This window comes from Chanos chanos, chromosome 10, assembly GCF_902362185.1.
Source record: "Chanos chanos chromosome 10, fChaCha1.1, whole genome shotgun sequence".
NCBI classification, from domain to species: domain Eukaryota; kingdom Metazoa; phylum Chordata; class Actinopteri; order Gonorynchiformes; family Chanidae; genus Chanos; species Chanos chanos.
This window is the reverse complement of record NC_044504.1, coordinates 12,848,823-12,870,565: the sequence shown is the minus strand read 5'-3', so window position 1 is coordinate 12,870,565 and position 21,743 is coordinate 12,848,823. Positions and strand designations below refer to the sequence as shown.

At 41.4% G+C, this 21,743-nt stretch overlaps 2 protein-coding genes across 2 annotated transcripts; both read right to left on the bottom strand.

The window, feature by feature from the left end:
* Positions 1-1,252: 1,252 nt before the first annotated feature.
* si:dkey-119f1.1 (Structural maintenance of chromosomes protein 6-like) lies at positions 1,253-15,283 on the bottom strand. The gene is made up of 26 exons (XM_030787362.1): positions 15,143-15,283; positions 14,815-14,932; positions 14,382-14,487; positions 13,951-14,087; positions 13,613-13,674; positions 13,285-13,365; positions 12,991-13,092; positions 12,601-12,720; positions 12,181-12,279; positions 11,385-11,531; positions 11,109-11,197; positions 10,623-10,787; positions 10,050-10,228; positions 9,590-9,791; positions 9,272-9,386; positions 9,020-9,180; positions 8,526-8,661; positions 5,681-5,761; positions 5,265-5,435; positions 4,784-4,921; positions 4,189-4,334; positions 3,135-3,260; positions 2,623-2,728; positions 2,318-2,470; positions 2,124-2,221; positions 1,253-1,678 (listed from the first exon to the last, which is right to left on the bottom strand). The coding sequence occupies exons 1-26, from the start codon at positions 15,281-15,283 to the stop codon at positions 1,573-1,575; spliced, it is 3,285 nt and encodes a 1,094-aa protein (XP_030643222.1). The 3' UTR covers positions 1,253-1,572.
* Positions 15,284-18,571: 3,288 nt separating this feature from the next.
* On the bottom strand, positions 18,572-20,645 carry armc1l (armadillo repeat containing 1, like). Its single transcript, XM_030787160.1, has 6 exons — positions 20,493-20,645; positions 20,054-20,145; positions 19,771-19,960; positions 19,483-19,599; positions 18,876-18,950; positions 18,572-18,763 (listed from the first exon to the last, which is right to left on the bottom strand). The coding sequence occupies exons 1-6, from the start codon at positions 20,643-20,645 to the stop codon at positions 18,572-18,574; spliced, it is 819 nt and encodes a 272-aa protein (XP_030643020.1).
* Positions 20,646-21,743: the final 1,098 nt, after the last annotated feature.

The window sequence follows — 21,743 nt, the reverse complement described above, 5'->3', positions numbered from 1 at the left end:
CTTTTAGGTGTATTTCTGAAGGCTTCCTTGTGGACGGCTTTTGAAGAAAAAATGTGGGAAAGTCAGAAAAGAGGGGGTGGCTACAAAAAAAATGTTCAAATCCTGATTATCCAGTGGAGCTCAGACAGGTCAAGACGATTAAGAGAGCAAGGGTGCATAGCGCAACTCATGCCCTAATCTGTCTGTCCCTTCAGACTGGGTAACTGATCAAGGAGACCAGAGAGACGTCAAAAGACCACGACAAAATGGCCATTGATTTAGCACCTTATCACTGCAAAGTTTAAATCATTTCATCATTCTACCCCGTTTAGGTAGGGGTCAAGAATGAAAGTAATTGTTCAAGAAAGCTTCTTTGAAACCTGTTTAAAATATGCAAATATCATTTTTAGGTGCTTATATAGCCGTGTAGCAAAAGGTTTTGTCAAACAGATATAGAATTTCTGAGAATCATATGGTACATGTTTGGATATTTTTACCTCCAGAAGATTAACTCCCCATCACAATCGTCTAAACATGTCACAGTAATTCTGCTTAGGAAGTTCACTATCCTTGTGTTCATGGCATTTGTATGACTAACTTGACAACTTTGAAACACCTACTGAATTTAGACAAGATGACTTGATGCTGCATGGTGTACTGAGACATGTCAATTAAAGTAGACTCTAAACTACTACACAGTGTAAAGTCATTATAATGCAGCTTAAAACACAGCAGCACAGAACTGTTTAAATACATTTGTCTCATAGAGCTAATAACATTTGTGGCATTCCCATCTTAATGTTTTAGCTGTAGGCTATGTGCATTGAAAGACAAATTTTCAGCTCTAAGATCTCAGTTATGGTTATACAGCCCATTTCACATCAAAAAAGCTCATTTAGAATTTGTAACAACCAAACACCAGTAATAATAATAATGATAATAATTAAAAAAAAAAAAGACAATTTTTTTTTTATGATTCGTCATTAAATGATGGCAGTGGATGGGTAGGGATTGCCTCATGGGTAGGAATTGTCCATTTTTTCCCCTCAGCACCATGAATGCACAGGAATTGTACACTAACTATTAAACTAAACACAAACAATAAAACAATTTATTTCTCAGGTAAGAACACATTACAACATGAACAATGCTGCAATTATTAAAGCTCCTTTAAATAACCCCAAATACATTTTCCTTTTTTTTCTATATGAAAACATGAACAATTTTCTTCTTAAGAACAAAAGTTTGATAAAGCTGGCAGGGATCACAGAGAATCTGTAATGAGTAAATTTTTCTCAGAGGGTTTTGTTCATCGGATTCTGGACCAGCGCTGAAGGGTCTTCTCTGAAATCTGCTCTAGTCCGGACTAGAATAATATGCGACCCTCTTCAGTCCAGTTTTAATCTAGTCCAGACTAGAATAATATGTGACCCTCTTTAGTCCAGTTTTAATCTAGTCCAGACTAGAATAATATGTGACCCTCTTCAGTCCAGTTTTAATCTAGTCCAGACTAGAATAATATGTGACCCTCTTCAGTCCAGCTCAGTACAATCTGGTTTAATCTGGTCTGATGGGGTGAAGAGTGATCTTTCCTTAATCCTGTTCTTCTTGGTTTCTCAGCCCAAACGGTAGAGCGGTCTGACCACGGTCTGGGTCTTTCAGGCGCAGTATTCGAATCAGTTTATTGACTGGGAGAGAACTGGAGGAAGAAAAAGAAAGAAAGAAAGAAAGAAAGAAAGAAAGAAAGAAAGAAGGAAAGAGAGAAAGAGAGAGAGAGCAAGAGAGAAAGAGATGTTCAGGTCATTCAGACATAAATGTGCAAACTCAAGGGACCAACCATCAGGACATTTGTCAAGGACAGCACCACCAGGCCTGATACTGTAAAGGAAGACAGTCCACTGAGCTATAACAGGTAATGTTACATTGTCGACAGTCCACTGAGCTGTAACAGCTAATGTTAGACTACCTACAGTCCGCTGAGCTGTAACAGCTAATGTTAGACTACCTACAGTCCACTGAGCTGTAACAGCTAATGTTAGACTACCTACAGTCCGCTGAGCTGTAACAGCTAATGTTAGACTACCTACACTCTGCTGAGCTGTAACAAGCAAATGCCTTTAACTCATTTGAATGTAGATCCATACCTCATGCTCTGTGGTGTGAGGAAGATGAACTGTCTGTAGCGCTGACTAGAGGCGATCTTCAGCATCATGTCCATGGATATCCTGCGGTTTACCATGTCCTTAGAGCAGACACACACACATATACACACAGTTTATAGACATTATTCACCATTGTTGCTAATGTTGATTACAGGTACTTAGAAGACTGGGTTTACCATGTAGACATCAAACTCATCCAGGCAGCGGAAAGGAGCTTCAGCGATGGCCCAGAGAGACAGGATGAAACAGACTGTAGAAAAGGAACGCTCTCCTCCCGAAAGAGAACGCATATCACTCAGAGAGGCCTTATCCCCTTCTCCAGGCTGCACCTGACATAATGAGAAAGACAAAGTCAGTGACTCTTTGTGTATGTGTGTGTGTGCGCGCGCGAGCGAGCGAGCGAGCGAGAGAGAGAGAGGGGGAGAGAGAGAGGGAGAGAGAGAGAGAGAGAAAGTGAGATAAAGATGAAGCACATACTTACTGAGATGGAAAGGGTCTCGTTCTTGTGGTCAAAGATCATCTTCCCCATATATCCTCTCTGTGACAGCATGGAGTCAAAGTAATATTTACAGCGTACCGAGAGATACCTGAATCACAAACACAAACATACACACACACGATTTTAATTCTTTTTATAAAATGAACTCATATGTATCACCTTCAGGAGCACGTTTTGAGAGAAAAACTGTGTTGTACACATTACAGCAGTATTAGTATCAGTGTACAGCAGAGTTGGGATAATAAATTCATCTTTATTAATAAACACTTTGTTGTGGCATTTCTCTGAATTTCTCTGTTTCCTGCTATTCCAATCCTACATTCTCAAAACCAGGGTGAAGACCAACTCCAGTCCAGTTTCAATATACTGAACTGGAATCAACCATAAATTTTCAGTTCAGTACAGTATTCAGCCTCTAACCCCAGTGCTGAGACCAGCCTGTCTGTCCTGACAGGGAACATCATTAGCGGTCCTGCTGGAGATACTGTACATACATTCGCAATTCTGTGAAGACCTTGTGTCTTTTATCCATGATGTTGCTCAGTAGCTGTATGAAGCGTTTCAGGCTCTTGAGCTGTCGTGCTACGTTGTTGTAGCTCTCCTTGGCCTCCTGGTACTGCCTGAAGAGTCCATCATAAAAAAAAAAAAAAAAAAAATCAGGTTAACTGACACAGATACTACTTCAGTCAAATCCTCAATCACAGTCAGCTCAACAATCCTTCAGCCTACTCAACACAACCAATTCAGTACAAACCTATAGGACACATTAAACTCAGTACAAACCCATAATACACAATATACTCAGTACAAACCCATAAGACACATTAAACTCAGTACAAACCCATAAGACACATCAAACTCAGTACAAACCCATAAGACACATTAAACTCAGTACAATCACTCTAACATATGGTCCATTCAACTCAAATCCTGTGACACAGTAGTCAATTCAAATCATACTTAAAACCAAGAGGTCAACTCTGGCTAACTCCAGTAACCTCTGCCCAGATCTTAGACATTTGTACAAAACCCAAATCAATCCTTCACCCAAATTCCAACCTCAAAACAAAATGATGTGGGCTATAAAGGTTCACCACGGGTTTATTTAAAAACGCCATAACTCAGCCATGGATAGCACAAAAATTCAAATTTATTTTACTTGCTGTCCTTATCCATACATCAGAGAAACTGCCTGACTGGCTGTCATAGCTGCTAACCAATATAAATACGCCACGGGAAACGGTCGAGTCATTTTGGAACTTGCAACAATCTGGTTACAGAGTTTGGGGAAACAGCCTATTAACTGGTGGGTTATGGATTCAGACTTTCAGCAGTACTATAATTGCGAGTCAGATTAAAGAGAGAAATCAAATAAGCAATGAATGTGAGTACTTAAAGACACACAATATCTGTGCCAAAATCAAAGAAGAAAATGCAACTAATTAACGGCATGAAAGTTTTAAAGAGTTACACATGTTTTGATTAGCGTAACTATGCTGAAATGTTTCGGCCTGTCACAGGAGCTCTTCCAGCCTTGTGTCCACAGACCTGATGATGGTGTCTCTGTCTCCCTGCTGATCTTGCTGTGTGCTGATCTTGTGTTTCAGACGGCTGATCTCGCTGTCCAGACTCTTGGCAGTTCTCCTCACATCCAGGCGCTCCGGACATAACTCTGAGGCTTTGGCTATCGATTCCTGTCAAAACAAACACAATAAATAAAACAGCTTCCTCATGACGGAGACCATTTACACGCTGACAAAATACTTTAGACTACTCACCACTAGATTTACAATCCTGAGATCTATTCAAGTCCATGTGCTATTTTTCACCACTAAATATGTATGGAAAAAAATGATTTGCTGGTTGGCTTTCAACTATAATGAACTTGTTCTGGTCTGAAAGGCAGATTAAATTAGACAAGTTTAACGGGTGTATTTCACAATCTCAGACACTGGAATCAAACACATCAACACAGGCCAGAAAGCATTCAGTCTCAGTCATGTCTCTTCAAAGGCACTTCATTCTCAACACTGAATCTCTCATCTGTGGGAAGGCTGGTGCCTTCACATAAATGAAAAATGTATAGTGTCTAATATAACTGCAGCTACTCCAGACTGTGTGTGGGTTTATATGTGCCATTTACCTTCAGCTTCTGCTCCTCTGTCTCCAGGTTTTTCTTCAGATTCTCTAACTGGTTAATGTGAACTTTCCGTTTCTCTTCATAGTGTTTCCTATGATGCTTACTCCTCTCTACCTCCTGATCACTCTTACTCAGTTCTTCCTGCACAGTGGACACACACGGACACACACATATATATATATAAGATCTGGAGTACTATGCTGTAGGGCCAACTCTTTTTCATTTGTTTTTTACGTGGCACTTTGTCTCTAAGGAGTGTAGAACTCAAAAAGTGAAATGGTAAGTATAAACCTATATCAGTAGGATGTAATATATGATGATATGATCCAGTAGAATACAACATTTTTGGTATTATGTGACACTACAGTGAAAACATGAACTGGCAACAAGTTAATATAATTATGACTGTTGGTTTGGTAAATTATAAAGTCCGATGCAATGGACCTTTATCCTGACTGCACAGAAATCTCAACTTGCTTCCAACCTTTATAGGCTCCGCCTCCTCGGCAATTCTGCTCATGGCATCTTTGTGCTGCCGGTACTGAAGCTCTGCTTCATCAAAGGCCTTGTCCAGTTCTGCCACCTGCCGTCGCGCCGCGTCACACTCCTTCCCAGAAACACCCAGCTTGCCGCCTAATTCCTCCAACTCCTCCTCCTGAGAGAGAGAGAGAGAGAAAGAAAGAGCAAAATGAGCATTTTATAAGTTTTGTGTGTGAATCCATGAATTGGCAGTGGGTGTGGGTCCTTTGACTAAGTTTAGAAACATACATATGTGCTAGGAAAGCTAAATAAATGATGTTCTTGATGTTATTCTGTGTTATGCACGTGTGTATATTACTAGGGACCCTGTGTGTGAGTTTTGGTGATCGTTGTGTGTGTGTGTGTGTGTGTGTGTGTTACCAGAAGCCGTAGGTCCTCTGATTGCGGCTCCTCCACATTCTGTAACTCGTTCATTTCCAGCTTGAGTTTGCACATGCTGTCCTGTGAGAAACAACTCTGTAAGTGTGCTAACACACACACTGCCCTGATTCAACCAAACAGTCAGAGGTGCTATGAGCATGAATCTACATGACATAATTACAATCATCTTTTTTTCTCTCAGACAAGGTAAGCAGGATGAAAAATGGCTAAGTCATCAGGGAGGATTTAGTGCCCTCCAGTAAAACAAAAGTAAACTGTTGGAGGAATAAAATGTTCCTTTGTTTTATGAAAACATTGTAAAAGTTATTTAGCCATTTTTGTAAGTTACTCAACATAATCATTTTGTATTAATAATAATTTTGTATTAAGAATTCATAACTATATAGCCATTTGTATTAAAGTAAATGTGTTAAGCTCTTCTTTTATAAAAAATGTGATCTGTGAATGGAGGAATAGAAAAGGTCGTTTGAGTTTGTCTTTGTGCAGAGAGTGCAGATGGTCAGACATTCAAGGTTACATGGTGTGAGCCTTCTTTGTGTTCTTTATTCATTTTAGTAAGGAAGAGAGATAAATATTGGTGATAGATTCTGATGACCTTAATCAAAAATATGGGCTCAACGGAAACCTTGGTATATTACAGAATTGTTTGGGAGCTTGCAAGGCCAGACCAGCAGGTGCACCCCAACCGAAAGAGGTTGAGACAATGCACATTCAGTGTCTGAATCTGATGAGAAGTTACTGTAAAGATTGATGCTTTGTGAACATGACTTCAGCCACACCCCGGGATGCTTCTTTGAGCTTTTACAACACACTTACACTGCATCTCTGAATATTTTGATTGTCTCTTTTTTAAGCCGGCGAACAGTGTGGCTGGATTCTCGGCCATATCTGGCCCAGGCCGAGAATTCTCTCGCGCAAAACCAGCCGACATTGATTCTGAGGTACCACTGTTTCAAATTTTTATGAACCGAAAACTGCACTGGAGGGACCCTACAGGAATCGGTGCCATGTTGTTTTACAGGATATGGACAGAAACAGGCGCAGGGGTCACTACTGTGACGCTGTGACCTGTAAGCCTGGCATCATCAAAGGCCGGATGGCCTGTACTGAAGAGATAAACCACATGTCTTGTGTTTCGGATTATGGCCATGGTAGGTGGGTAGAAACTGATGACAAGTCCAGTCAAGCATCATACACCATGATGCTTGACTGCACTGCCTGACACACTCATATCAGCTACTCTGTCTGAGTCAGAGCAGGGCTGTTGACAGATAACTGTTCACCTTATTTATAAAACCAGGTTTGTAGCACCACCCACAAAATTCTAATTTCATTTCAAATTTCCGCTCTGCTACAGTGTGTACATTCCACTCAATCTACTTCAGTCTCTTCCATATATGTGTTAAGACAGACAGGGCAGATCAGGACTATACACCTACAGCCCATGCAGGAGCCAGAACCTTAAAACGACAGAGGGAAATGTATGGAGAGAGGACCATGGCAAAGCTGATGATATATCTTCTGTGGAAACAGCTTGAAAAAGATGAAACAACATCGCTACACCTGTGGATGAGGACAAAGCTGAAATGTTGTTTTTCATGTGTAATAATCTACAAAGATTTCGGAAGACAAGCACTCTAAAGTGAAGGGGTGAGCGATGTAACTCTGGTAAAGAGCCTGGCCTAAAGTGAAAGGGGTGAGAGATGTAACACTGGTAAAGAGCCTGGTCTAAAGTGAAGGGGTGAGAGAGACATAACTCTGGCTAAAGAGCCTGGCCTAAAGTGAAGGGGTGAGAGAGATGTAACTCTGGTAAAGAGCCTGGCCTAAAGTGAAAGGGGTGAGAGATGTAACTCTGGTAAAGAGCCTGGTCTAAAGTGAAGGGGTGAGCGATGTAACTCTGGTAAAGAGCCTGGCCTAAAGTGAAAGGGGTGAGAGATGTAACACTGATAAAGAGCCTGGCCTAAAGTGAAGGGGTGAGAGAGATGTAACTCTGGTAAAGAGCCTGGCCTAAAGTGAAAGGGGTGAGAGATGTAACTCTGGTAAAGAGCCTGGTCTAAAGTGAAGGGGTGAGCGATGTAACTCTGGTAAAGAGCCTGGCCTAAAGTGAAAGGGGTGAGAGATGTAACACTGATAAAGAGCCTGGTCTAAAGTGAAGGGGTGAGAGAGACATACCTCTGGCTAAAGAGCCTGGCCTAAAGTGAAGGGGTGAGAGAGATGTAACTCTGGTAAAGAGCCTGGCCTAAAGTGAAAGGGGTGAAAGATGTAACTCTGGTAAAGAGCCTGGTCTAAAGTGAAGGGGTGAGCGATGTAACTCTGGTAAAGAGCCTGGCCTAAAGTGAAAGGGGTGAGAGATGTAACACTGGTAAAGAGCCTGGTCTAAAGTGAAGGGGTGAGAGATGTAACACTGATAAAGAGCCTGGTCTAAAGTGAAGGGGTGAGAGAGACATACCTCTGGCTAAAGAGCCTGGCCTAAAGTGAAGGGGTGAGAGAGATGTAACTCTGGTAAAGAGCCTGGCCTAAAGTGAAAGGGGTGAAAGATGTAACTCTGGTAAAGAGCCTGGTCTAAAGTGAAGGGGTGAGCGATGTAACTCTGGTAAAGAGCCTGGCCTAAAGTGAAAGGGGTGAGAGATGTAACACTGGTAAAGAGCCTGGTCTAAAGTGAAGGGGTGAGAGAGACATAACTCTGGTAAAGAGCCTGGTCTAAAGTGAAGGGGTGAGAGATGTAACTCTGGTAAAGAGCCTGGCCTAAAGTGAAAGGGGTGAGAGATGTACCTCTGACTAAAGAGCCTGGCCTAAAGTGAAGGGCCAAGCTTAGAGAACTGACCTTGGCTTTCTTGCAGTCCTCGTGTGCTCTCTTCAGCAACATCTCATTCTTGCGCAGGTCCTCCGTCTGCTGCTGCATGTTCTGCCTAAAGGTCTGCAGCTGAGTCTGCTGATCCTGGAGCGCTGCCTGAGTGAGTCTACACACACACATACACACACACACACACACACATGAATGCACGCACACACACAGGCACACAGACACAGACAAACACACACACGCACAAGCGAGGGAGCATACCAATTCGGGAGAGAGAGAGTGAAAGATGATTTTCATATTTTTTTCCCCCTTGTAACTCAGCTTGATGCTCAATTCAACCACATGGAGTTTCTAATCCTGCTCATATATAATGAAGACTGTTAGACAGAAAGAGAACAGAAAAACACTGAAATAAAGAGAGGTCAAGAAAAAAAAGGCACAGGTAAAACACTATTTTTCATTTTTAATCTTGAAAATGCATGTTCACGTGTGCAAACACACACACACACACACACCTGATTTCCTCATCCACATCCTTGCTGAGGTAGAGGGCCCTCTGCATGTCAGAAGAGTAATAGCGGTTGGTGTAGACCTGGTCCCCCTCTCGGGTAAATGCCTCTCTGCAGTTCCGAGGGGGCGGTCCATTCTGCATAACTTTCCGAGCTTCACTTTTGTTCTGCAACCAATCACATCAGAGAAACTCTGCATCGCATCCCATCAGACAATCAACATTCAATATCCACATGCAACAGATCAGACTCACAAACCTTAATGAGAAGAATGGTCTCAATGCCTCTCATGTCAATCAAACAGTTTGCCACCACCGGGTCTTCAATCTCCAGGGCCTGAAGTACAGTTGGATAGCGAGGATGATTGACAGCTCTAAGAGCAAATGAGAGAACAATACAGATGATCAGCCCACGTTCACAATCCAGTGTTAATGACTAATAGTGACTGTGTGACGAAATCATGACCAACACAACTGACCTCACACACAGCTAAAGAACACCGCTACGAAAACACACACATTCATATACAGCAACACACAGTAAATACATTTCAAATCCAACACGCACAGGTCATACCTGCCGCCTATATTATAAAGCGTGTCGCTGAACTCGCTAACAATTATCTGAGGTCTTCTTCCTTCGGGATAGAAACAGCCCATAAGAGCTTGTAGGACTTTCTCGTCTTTGTGGTTGTCACAGCAGAAAGCCAGCATTAGAGTCTTCAGACAGCTCTCTACAGCCAGGCCCAGCTCTGCATCCCGCAGCGTAATACAGAAACCTATTATGAGACAAACATCCGTTCCACAGCGCACCATGGAGAGATGATATCAGCAAGCGCACTGTGTATCAATGAGAGCTGCATCGCAGATGAAATCAACTAATTCTACAGAACGGAAATTTATTTCAGTAGTTAATGTCACTTACTTTTGTGAGCAGGTAATATTTGAACTCATAATCAAGATTCGATGGACACAGTAAGTTTTAAAGGGTTTAATTCAAACTGTAGTTTCTGTCCAAACAAAGAGAAGCTTTTTACCCAGTGGTCCTTTGGGTTTCCTCCTGAACTGGCCACGTTGGTGAGCTTCCTCCACTGCCGCCAGCAGCGCTGGCATCTGCTCACCAAAACGCCGCAGTCGATTGCTACGACTCCCCTCCAGAGCAGCCAGCTCACGCCGCTTTGCCTCCACAGAGCGCTGCATGTCCTGCTCTTCACGTCTGAGACACAGAGAGAGAGAGAGAGAGAGAGAGAGAGAGAGAGAGAGAGAGGGAGAGAGTTAGAGAGAGACAGAGAGAAAGAGAGACAGAGACAGAGAGATACAAAAAAAATCTAATCAAATTCAAAAGTTCATTGCAAATAAAAATATAAAATGAGAGAGTACACTAAATGAAGTCAAATCAACAGTAAAACAAAACTTAGAGTAGATTGGATTTAATAGCAGACCACAACATTGCCAGCTGTCTATATGTTTATAGCTTTAAATGTTTGTCCAACTCCTTATGAGTGGATGTGTGATGTGTGATAAGTCACGTGCAGATGTGCGTGCCGATGTGTGATGTGTGTGTGTATGCATGCTTGGAAGTGTGCTGTGTGAGTGGATGTGTGTCAGACCTCATCCGGGCCAGCTGGTCTTTGGCAGTGGTGCAGGCTTGATGAAACTGCTCTCTCTGTTGGTCTAATGTAGAATCCTGGAACTTCAGGGAGTCCAACTCAGTTTGAACTTGTTCCACCCTCTTTGCCCGGGCCAGACTGTCTGCAGCACTGATCTGACTGATGCTGCAGGCAGATACAGATATATATGAGAGATATATGAGTAGAATACAAGAGATATAAGAGAGATATAGGAGAGTTGAATATATATAGGTCTGTGCGTGTGTGTATACACACACACACACACACACACACTTGTGTATATATATGTGTGAAATATGAAATGCATCTCCATTTTAGCAGCTGATGTCTTACTGGATGTGGGTGTTTCCAAATGTTTGTAGACATTAGTATGCTTTTATGCTATGTGCTCTACAGAGTGTGCATCTGTACTTTAAGATGCTAAGATGTTTTAGATGTTATGGTATGATGTGCAGGTATGTATACCTGTACTTCAGCTCACTGATACGTTTGGTGAGCTGCTCCTTGTCCTTCTCCAGGTCTCTCCGATTAGTTTTCAGCCGATGAAAGCTAGCCTATCAAAAACAAACAAACAAACAAACAGAGCATCGATGCAGGCACGCCCATGCACACACAGTTAGTCTCACAACTTTAGCAACGCTTTTGTCTCAATGGTGTTTGCCAGTTCAGTTGTGTGCATGTGCGTGCGTGTGTGTGTGTGTGTGTGTGTGTGTGTGTATGTGTGTGTGTGTGTATGTGTACCTCAGCTGTTTTGAGGGCTTTGCTTCTCTCCTGTGCCTGGGCTTTGAGATGATCACTCTGAGGTTTAAGGTTTTGCACGCGTTCAGTAACACTTTCCAACTGGTCGTGGAACTCTTTATACTTCCTCTCAGCCTCTGTCACCTTTGTCTGTACACACACACACACACACATTACATAAACAAACATTTATTTGGTACAATACAGTACTGAGAGGCTACAGAATCATGGAAAAGTTGTAAAATCATCCACTCCAACAGCTCTGTCACTGAGCTTGAAAAATCCTTAACATTAAAAGGAATATGCAAGTCGCAGGTCTTACACACTATCTAAAATCAAATATTTCCTGCAATATTACATTAAATTACATTGCATTACATTTATTTGGCTGACGCTTTTATCCAAAGCAACTTACAAGTGGGAAACAATTCAAGCTCCAGGATAGCGAGAGACCTGAGAGTAGACGCTAAGTGCAAGCAATAAATAGTAAGTGTGAGTTTCCCTCAAGATTGAGGGAGGAAATTAGGTACAGAAGAGCACCTGAGGTGTGAATAAGGCATGTTAGAGGGCTAGAAGTGTTAGTTGTTAGGAGAGCAGGTGCTCTTGGAACAGATGGGTTTTCAAGAGGTTCTTGAAGATAGAGAGGGATGCCCCTGCTCGGATGGTAGTGGGTAGCTTGTTCCACCATCGGGGAACCACAAACAGTCTGGACTGAGACTGTCTTGTGTGTAGGGAATATTAGATCAGTCTCAACCAAAGAATGGCCGGGCACACACACACACACACACACAAAACTGACCTTCCACTCCTCAATCTTCTCATTGTATTTGCTGGTGGATTTGTCCTCATAAGCAATTCTCTCTCTTTTTGGCTTTATCTCCCGCTCCATCTCAGTCACCTGACACAAACACACATTAGCTTAGTTAATACAACGCAGCTGAGACACTTGAAAATCCAGGCTATGGAACTTAAGGAACATCTCATTTAGTGCATTTGAAAACCATAGTAGTTCAGTTACTGAGGCTGCAGGACAAACTGTCAGCTCTGCTGTAAAGAATCTGGGCAGAAGTGATTTTTCAGTTGAGTCGTTACACCAGAAAAAAAACAAAAAAACAATTAAAAGAAGACTATCACTGTGTAGCGGTGTTGGTAATGTGTGGGGATGGTAGGTGTTTAAGTGACTCTCTGAGGTTGTATGTGTATTTGCATATTGTCTCACCAGTGCCCAGGCCATCTGCTTTTTCAGCTCATCCAGTTTCTGATGCATTTCATCTAGAGAGGCCAAACTCTTATAGCGTTCTTCCTTCTCCTGGTACTTCCGCTTCAACTCATGCAAGCTCTGTGTGTTTGTGTGTGTGTGAGTGTGCAAGTGTGTTTGGAGAAAGTCAGTAAAGCTCACTTCAGATAATCACGTGAAAAAATTATGATGCCACTACAAATTATTTGTTTCAGTTTCAAGACATTTCAGAGAAAATATGACATTAAAAATAGTGACCAAGTACATTACCCAACATTTGACCCTAACATTAAGAGTCTTAACCTTTCCTGACTGTCTGCCAACTGTCGTAAACTTTGTGCAGTGCTAGTGTGTGTGCCTCTGTGTGAGTACCTCCTCATGCTTTTCTACTGTGTTTTGAGTGACAGTTTTGGTCTTCATGATGTAAGTGTAATCTTCTTTCATCTGTTCCAACTGCGTCGCCTTCATAAAGAACTAAACAGATAAAACAGTGTTACTCATTATGCTCCATCACAGTACACAAACATAAAACCGTGTTGCTTATAAAGCGTGTGTGTGTGTGTGTATATATATATATATGGAGAGAGAGAGAGATCAGTGTATATATAGAGAGAGAGAGTAGAGAGAGAGAGAGAGAGAGAAAGACACACACACACACACACTCACTTTGTACTTGTCTCCTTCCCCTTTAGAGTGTAGGAAATGTTTACTCATCTCCTGGGTGAGTATGGACACTGGGTTATCCACCTGAAACAGGAGGAGAAGAGAGAGAGAGAGTGAGAGAGAGAGAGTCAGCTGTATAGATCCTCATAACAGTGTCACGAATGCACACAAATATGCATGCATTAGAGGAGCTGTAAGATATGCGCTGAGAAAATACAAGCATGAACATGTACGTGAGTGAGTAAGACAGTGTGTGCATGTTCGTTTGAGTGCAAACATAGTAAACAGTTCATTGAGGAAGGTGTCAGAGGGTGAGTTCCTAGAACTGTACCTGGATGTTAAAGTGATCTAGAATGGACACCAGCTCTTCTTTCTTTGTTGACACAAGCTGACCTGGAATCAGTACGGTTTGCAGCAAATCACAAGAAATTTCAATCCTATTCCTACTCATTACTCCCCCCGTGAGTTATGTTCACATGTTAAACTACCTAAGGTCCAATAACTGAACTGGCTCAAGTCAGACAAGTTTACACAGAGGCTTAAATAATTAATTAGTATGTTTATGTGTGTATGTCAGCACAATAAATGTGTATGTGTTTTAATGTGAAATACGCATATGTGTTTTTTTTCCCATGTTTTACAAATGTGAGGGTGTGTGCATGTCTTTACCCGTCTTGCTTTTCAGTTTGTATGTCCTCAGCCCCTCGCTGGAGATGCGAAGCTCTATGGTGATGGCTTGACCATAGACCTCGGGCTTGAATGCATCCTGCCCCCTGTTCCTTAAAGTTATGGATACGTCTGCAGAGCTAAACCCATACAGACAAACACAGCTAAAGAAAGGACCCATACAGACACCAGCAGTGGGGAAACTAGAGCTCAAATTTCTGTGTGGGATGTGAAAACATATTTTCTCTTGGTGAGTCAATTAGCCTGGCACTAGGTGCTGATCTGAAAGATCAGTAAGGATTTTGGGTCAAGTAATGGTTCAGGTCGGTAAAAGATTCAGGATATCTCACTCTATCTTTGCTAAAGTGGATGAAGAGTGACTCGTGTTTTGCATGGAGTAGAATTACAAAAAAAGAAAACGTAACAACAACCACCTCTCTCCCTCCTTCACAAAGCCCTTCAGTGAGGAGCCTCTGTTGGTGGCCAGAGCTTTGCCCCCAAGAGCTACGATGAGAGCAGTCAGGACAGCACTCTTGCCACCTAACACATGTGTGTGCACACAGAGAGACAGACAGACACACATACACACAAACCAACAAATGATGTCACCACTTTAAGAAGACAAATATGACCTAAGCACATGCATACCAATGTATGCGCTACTGACATCCACACATGCTCATATTGTCTGTCTCATACAAAGACTCCTCACAAAAGAATAACGTACACACTATCATTCTACATGATGCAAATATTGACTTTTTTTTAAAAAATGAATAGGGCACGAGAGATTGTTCTTGATCTGGTGCATTACATGGTTTGAAAAAAAAATAATAATAATAAGAGTGATGAGGGCAGAGAACTTACTTCCATTGTTTCCAACAACAAAGTTGACATTAGGGCCAAAACTGAAGGGTCCCAGCAGAGAATGACACATGAAGTTCTTCAAGGAAATGCTCTCCACTATACCAACTTCCCCTGTGGTCTGTGCACATTCAATTAACAATTTATCATACTTCTATCTCGATCATTTTAGTTTTATCAGACATAGCACAAGAGAGTGACTTCCGAAAGTGTGAACAAGGTAGCAGGTAACATTCAGTGAAGGTCTACACTGTTTCATATACAGAGAACAGCGCTGGTGTATCTTCAGCTATGTATGCGGGAGAGAGAAAGGGAGAGAGAGAGGACTCACACTGTGCGATGTGTAGAACTCAGAGCCGGGCACACTTGGATAGACCGTGTCCTCTTCATTTTCCGGACTCGTGGGTCCAGAGGGTCGGACCCTCTTGTTGGGCGTGTCATCTGCCCTATGACTGCTTTTCCTCTTTGACATCACTAACACATACACAAACACACAGCACGCTTACACATTTTGCGTATAAGTTATACACGGCCGAGGATATAACAGTCATTAAAGCTAGTTAAACTCGCCCTTGTACAAGCAAGCGTTTTACTATGTTAGATGCAACGGGTAAGGGCGTTTCCTCTGTCTCCTGACTGCTTTTCTTCTTTGACATCTCAAACACACACACACAAACATACATCACGCTTACACATTTGCGTACAAGTTACATACAGCCGAGTAAATTCGCCCTCAAAACAAACACGAGTTTTACTAAGTTGGATGCAGCGGGTAACGGCACCGATAACTTTATGACATACAGAGTATTAGATGTTGGATTTATGTGGATATTTTGAGAGTACTACACAAAATCTCCCAAAATTTATAATACATTTTATTTGGTGAGTCATACAGCTGTATCATACAAGATACCGAAGATGTCTTGGTTTGGTATAACTAACAGTCTGGAACATCACCAAGGTGCCAGGCGAGTGAGGCAGAAAGGAAAACGAAAGCTAAAAATATTGCATAACAACAATTTTTTTAATAAAGCATATATATAACCCAGTAAACTGTGCCGTATGTCACCTACAAATTCAACCAAATTGAATATGTTCAGAACAAACCCTAAGTTACTAAACTAGCAGCTAAATGGCTAGCAAAATACTCCTCAGCTAGCATGCTCACATTGGTCTCTTGACACTGCAACAGATTAGTTCTGAGATTATTTCAAGATATCCGACGTATGCATTCTCTAATTTTAAACAATAACGTACCTAGGTGTCAACATACAATTAGATAAGACACACTGTCAAAACTCTGCACTGACTTACCAGAATCAGATTCTCGCCTCAGATATTGCGCGCAAAGTGCCCAGTTACAGTGACTTTGTCGGTCGCACCTCGTGTCAAAATAAAAGTTCCTCCAAAATTTCCCTAGTTTCCTCTGAGTGAAATTCAGATTTATAGAAATCAAAATTAACACCTATAATATACTTAAAATTTTACAAACAACAGGCATTTTAATATACAACACTTTACCATGGAATAATGATGTAATTAAATTTAATCATGTCTATGTGAATTTTGTGATCCACAAAAAATTAAACAAGCCATAACAGGAACACGATTTATTTTATCCTGCATGTAGTATACAAATTATTTGGGAGGCAAGGTGAACTTCCAAGAGCACGCGGACATTTCAAAAAATGCACTGGATCTCGGAAACAGCTTTTCAAACCTTGGGTCTGGTAGTGGACCTTGGGCTTTCAGGGGACTCCCACCTCCATCTCCAAGGGCGGGAAGACGACCTATTAGCTCGTTCACTCACTCACCTAAGCCGCTTATCGCGGAGGGTGTTGGAACCTATCCCAGCGCTCATAGGGCGAAAGGCGAGGAAACAACCCGGACAGGACAGGTGGATTTGTTCGTTTTCAAATGATAGCAGTGTCATTTTGAATGTAGTGCTTTACAAAATCATATTTTTCATTGCGATGTTTTGTGTTTTGTGTGTCACGAGTGGATTCAAGGCGTGATTAGAGGACAGCGATGGACAGATTTAGGACAAATTTAAGTTTGAATTGCAATGGAATTCAGAAACCACGGGGACCTTATAGAGACTTTCCCTGCACCTAACTGATTGTGTTGTTTGAAGGGAACGGTTCTTTTCTTTATTTGTTGCGTAGGTGGTGAGATGAACTGAGTTACTGTGTATGAGCCGCATTCTGTTTTATCTTTCCCCTGTGTTCTCCGTGAACATACTTCTGATTTTTAAACAACCAGTCGATTAAAACTTCATTTTTGAATACCGGTGTGTCTCTCTGATTTATACGGTTTGTCACTCCAGCAACACTCTGAGCATATCGATTAATGTAAATTCTATTTTGAGTAATTTTGGGGGGTGGAAATCAGGGACGGATTTAGACATGGGCATCTTGCTGGGGGCGGCACGGGGTGTCCGCACACACACAAAAAATTGGAATGGTGATATTTGTAAAAATCCTACTGCTGACCAAAGATGTAATAATATTGCTACCTTACTTGTCTTTGTTAATTTAAATATTGAATCATTACTTTACTGTGAATTTTTAAACACAATTATGGCAGCTTTCAAATGCAATATTTCACAGGAATTAGGTTTAAATTGTTGGACCCAATGGATAACCTTACAGAATAAGCCACTAAGTAATCATGAGACAGTAAAGTAAGCAAAAATATAATCATCACAATAAGCCAACTAGTATGTGTTTATGCTGTGGATTTCAGCACTTCAAAAGGAACAACAGAATTTCTTTTTCTTTCTAACATTTGGTAGCTTGGTCAGACTCCCTACAAAAAACACATCAGTTTATTACACTATGCATGTATCTATGTTGTAGATAAAATCCTGCATACAAAGAAGCATTCATATGGCACATGCTCTTATATAATGAAGTCTTGGAGGATCTTATATCTATTTTAGAAGCCAGTTTTTCTATCTATCTCCACTTACATCATGGTTCAAGGGAACATTTAATACAAACCTATTGTGAAAACAATAGAAACTCAGAGGAGGAAATATTTAAGTTAATTTGAACCGGAGATACAAACTTATTTTCATCAGCAGTGCTCTACATACTTATGTTGTCTCATTCTCCTCTCGCCAGAATCCAGCTTTAAACAAGCTATGCTTGTTTAAAAGTGTGTGTACAACATGCCATAGATATATTGGTTCAAATAGTATTTATCTGAATTGCATGACTATGTTCATCGTATAAAAAAATAAAAACTGCATGGCACATTGATAAACAATCATCTTTATTTGCTCAGGAATGCAGAGTTTAAAATCTCTGAACAGACAGATGCATTGTGACTGAGACATTCCCTTATTGTGAGAATCAAGACAGCTCTGGATTATTTTAAATTTCATCAGTCTGTGCGCATGTATGAATATTTACAAGGACGAACAACAATTAACGGGAAAATACCACGTGTACAAGGACAAAGACACAGAGAACAACAGTAAACTAGTAAAAAAAACAACACTGAGGACTGATGTGTGAATTTGCCTCTGCTGTCATGCCCCCTGACAACTGAACAACTTCAATTTTGGGGGTAAAAATATCACTCAGAACCTAAGCTTTCAGAATAAGAAAAGAAACCTGTAATGTAGATGAACATACACGCTCAGCAGGGGCAGCATCTCTGGGAAACTCCTCAGATCATTCTTTAAACATTTTACAATTAAAGCTGCATCCAGCTTAGACTGGTTGAGTTGTGGAACAGGCAAAGGATCCAGCGTTCACCAGTAGAATGTTTTGCTGAGGAAACTTGCTGCGGCATTCAGCCAGCTACCTCCGGCGTCCTCTTTAGCGGCTGTCCGAGAAATGGCGCGGTCCATCTCTTTCTCTGGACTCTCGTCCTCAGGGAGATATTCTGGCAGAAGGGAATTCTCCTCAATGCCTTTGACACATGTACTGAGTGGGATAAGAACCTGCAGTCAAAAGAGACAGTGTCTAAATTCCCTGCTTTTCTGAGATGAAGAGTCAACGTTACATGCTCTGCCACAAATAGCATCACACACGTATGCACGTGCACACACCTACCTCCTCTCCACTATCATTTTTCACAACTTGCTGAGCTGTGAGAACATTAGTGGCAGCGATGGCAGTGGCCAGACTCTGGAGGAGAGAAGGAGTTGACATCATTAAGAAACAGGAAACTCAGACATTAAAGGTGAACAGAAATGGCCTTTCACTTTGCTTTGTTATCATACCAGCGTGCTTCACACCATGGTTCAAATGGAGTCTTTATCAACAGGTAAAAATACAAGTTCAATACAAAGGCTTGACTCAGAAATAACTAGTTTAACGTAAATGTTCAATTACATGCAAATCTGCAAAGAAAACTGCTTTTCAGTGTCTCTGTAGATTATGCCAATGAGCATGGACAAAGTTCTCTCTCCCCTGCAGAAATTGGACACACGAGACATGACTGAGGCAAGCCCTACATCCTGTTCCTGGACTGGCGGGCCACTTAAACAGCTTTGATGGGCAAGCGCTGAAAATTTTTTTAGATGCAAATTCAGAACAGAGAGTTCTCAATTCAGACAGTGGATTTTGGGTACAAATTTCCAAGACTGAATTTTCAAAGAGAGATTATGGATAGCCGTATTTTATGTAAGTTAGGGAACATAGTGAATGGAAGCGGTACCTCCGTGGGCAGGTCTGCTCGGATGCGTACAGTGCATCTCTTCAGTGCCATCTGGAAAGTAAAGCTAATCACACCCTTCACCTTTAACAGGGCGTCCTCACACATACTCCGCTCATCCTGTAATGACAACAGTACCACACACTTCCATGTTAGTCATATTTAAATAAACTAATGACACATTAAACATACACAAACTCACCAGGTCCTGAAAACTGAGCTATTTCAACACCCTCAGACTATGACAGACAATATTTACACACAATTTAAACAAACAGACTGTGTACGTACCGTTCCATTTAAACCCTGTATGTGAAGGGTAACTGATTTGGCCTTCTTATTGGAGCTGTTAAGGAAGAACTGGGGTTTATTTGTCTTTCTCCGACGCTCAGGGGTTCTGGAAACTTCTGCGTTCACCGGAGCATTCAAAATGCCATACACTTCTTTTGCAAGGGTAGTGATGTCATCTGTTAAATTTTCCCTTTAGAACAAGGACAGCATTAACAACAGCAATCAAGACAAAGCCAACAGTACGATCCATTTGACCAGCTGAAATCTTTGCTCTGTCACTCACTTCTCCTTCAGGCTATCTAGGCTCACCATCATGCCCAGCTCATTCTTCATAGTGTCAATGTTCTGCCGTGATTCTGCCAAGTACCGCAGTGTCTGGGCATAGGGGAACATGTATTAATACCCTGTTCAATTAACACACATATATAACACTGACACTTGAACACGCATACATCCATTAAAGAAAAGAAATATTTCCAAAATTCATGACTGAAACGTTGCATATTAGCAAATGAAACTGACGGATGAACTTTCTCTTCTTTACTTTATGTGTCCTTACTTAACATTGTTAATACTTGTGGGAATGTCTCTTTTACAAAAAAAAAAAAAAAGATCATCAAGACCTGAATGCTAAGGTCATTTAATTTGGAAAATCGATGTACTCAGGTTTGGCCTCCACATTTGCAGACAGCTAGACACCTCAGGTAAAGACTGGATTGTACCTGCAGTGTGGCAAACACCACTTGTGGGTTTTTGTGGTCTAGAAAGAGTACAAGTCCTGGAAGGCATCCTTGATCTCGCACAATGGTCTCCCGGTTTTGTGGCTCTGAGGCCAGGTCTCGCAGCTGAGTCACTACTGACAATGCGTCCATCATCTTGAAGGCTATTTGTGGGGAGCAACAAAAATGCTGTAGGGAGGATTTCTCGATTACTACGCTTGAATATTAAGACAACTGCTGCATTAAAACTGAATATTTTAAGTTTTGCTAGGGTTTCCTTCAAGATAAGCAAAATGCTGAATAAATATAAAGGAGGCCAAATATGACTTCTATGGAACAGACCGCTCTTCGGGTCGCATTATCCAAATATAGCAGCTGGGGATAATATGTTTCCATGTATCCTTCAACTAAACTTAGCAACGTGGTATTAGCCACAAACGTGACGTAAAATCATCCACCAAGTTTGCGTCGAGAACGTTGGTTAGCTAACTAGCTACGTTGCTAGTTGCGTATTTCTAGATCACTTCGTGAGTTAAACAAAAACAAAAACAAATTTCACTGGATGTACATCCTACTTCACACTAGACCTTAACTAGCTTTTCTCGCAATTGCACAGTCTCACAAAAGTAGGTTATGGCTACATAATAGAGTACTAGATATAACAATAAACGAGTTAAACCCGTGAATCTGTAGTGGCGCTACATATGTATCTACCACTACGAAAACAGTGCTTGCACGTTACTAACAACCAGCATCAACGAGCCCTAGTTTAAAAGCAATGCACTACGTTAACCTTGAGTTACCTATAGCTAACGTTAGGTCACTGCAACTTTGGCAATAACGCGTTTAGCTCGGTTTTTCGAATTACTTTAACAGTTTTGGCTAATTACTGCTTCTGCGACATGTAGGGGCTATTTTGGTTGTTTTTAAAATATATATATTTATACCGAAATAAAACATTCGTACCTCTAAAAGTCCAAGCTTTCACGTCCACACAAATACAAAATTTCGCACTTCTTTTCCTCCAATCTCCTATTGGTTGGCGTTCCAGTTGAACGTAGCTAAGTTTTTCACCAAGATTGGCTGAACGTGTTTGTGTCTGTAGATCGTCCAATCATACTAATGCTTGCTGCGACAGCGTTATTTGAGTCGACTTGAACTGGGAACGTGACGAGAAGGGATATAGTAAGTACGGTCATTTATTCAGTTTTGTATTCGCTCTGTTTTTTTCTTTAACTGTTTTCCTTTGTCGTA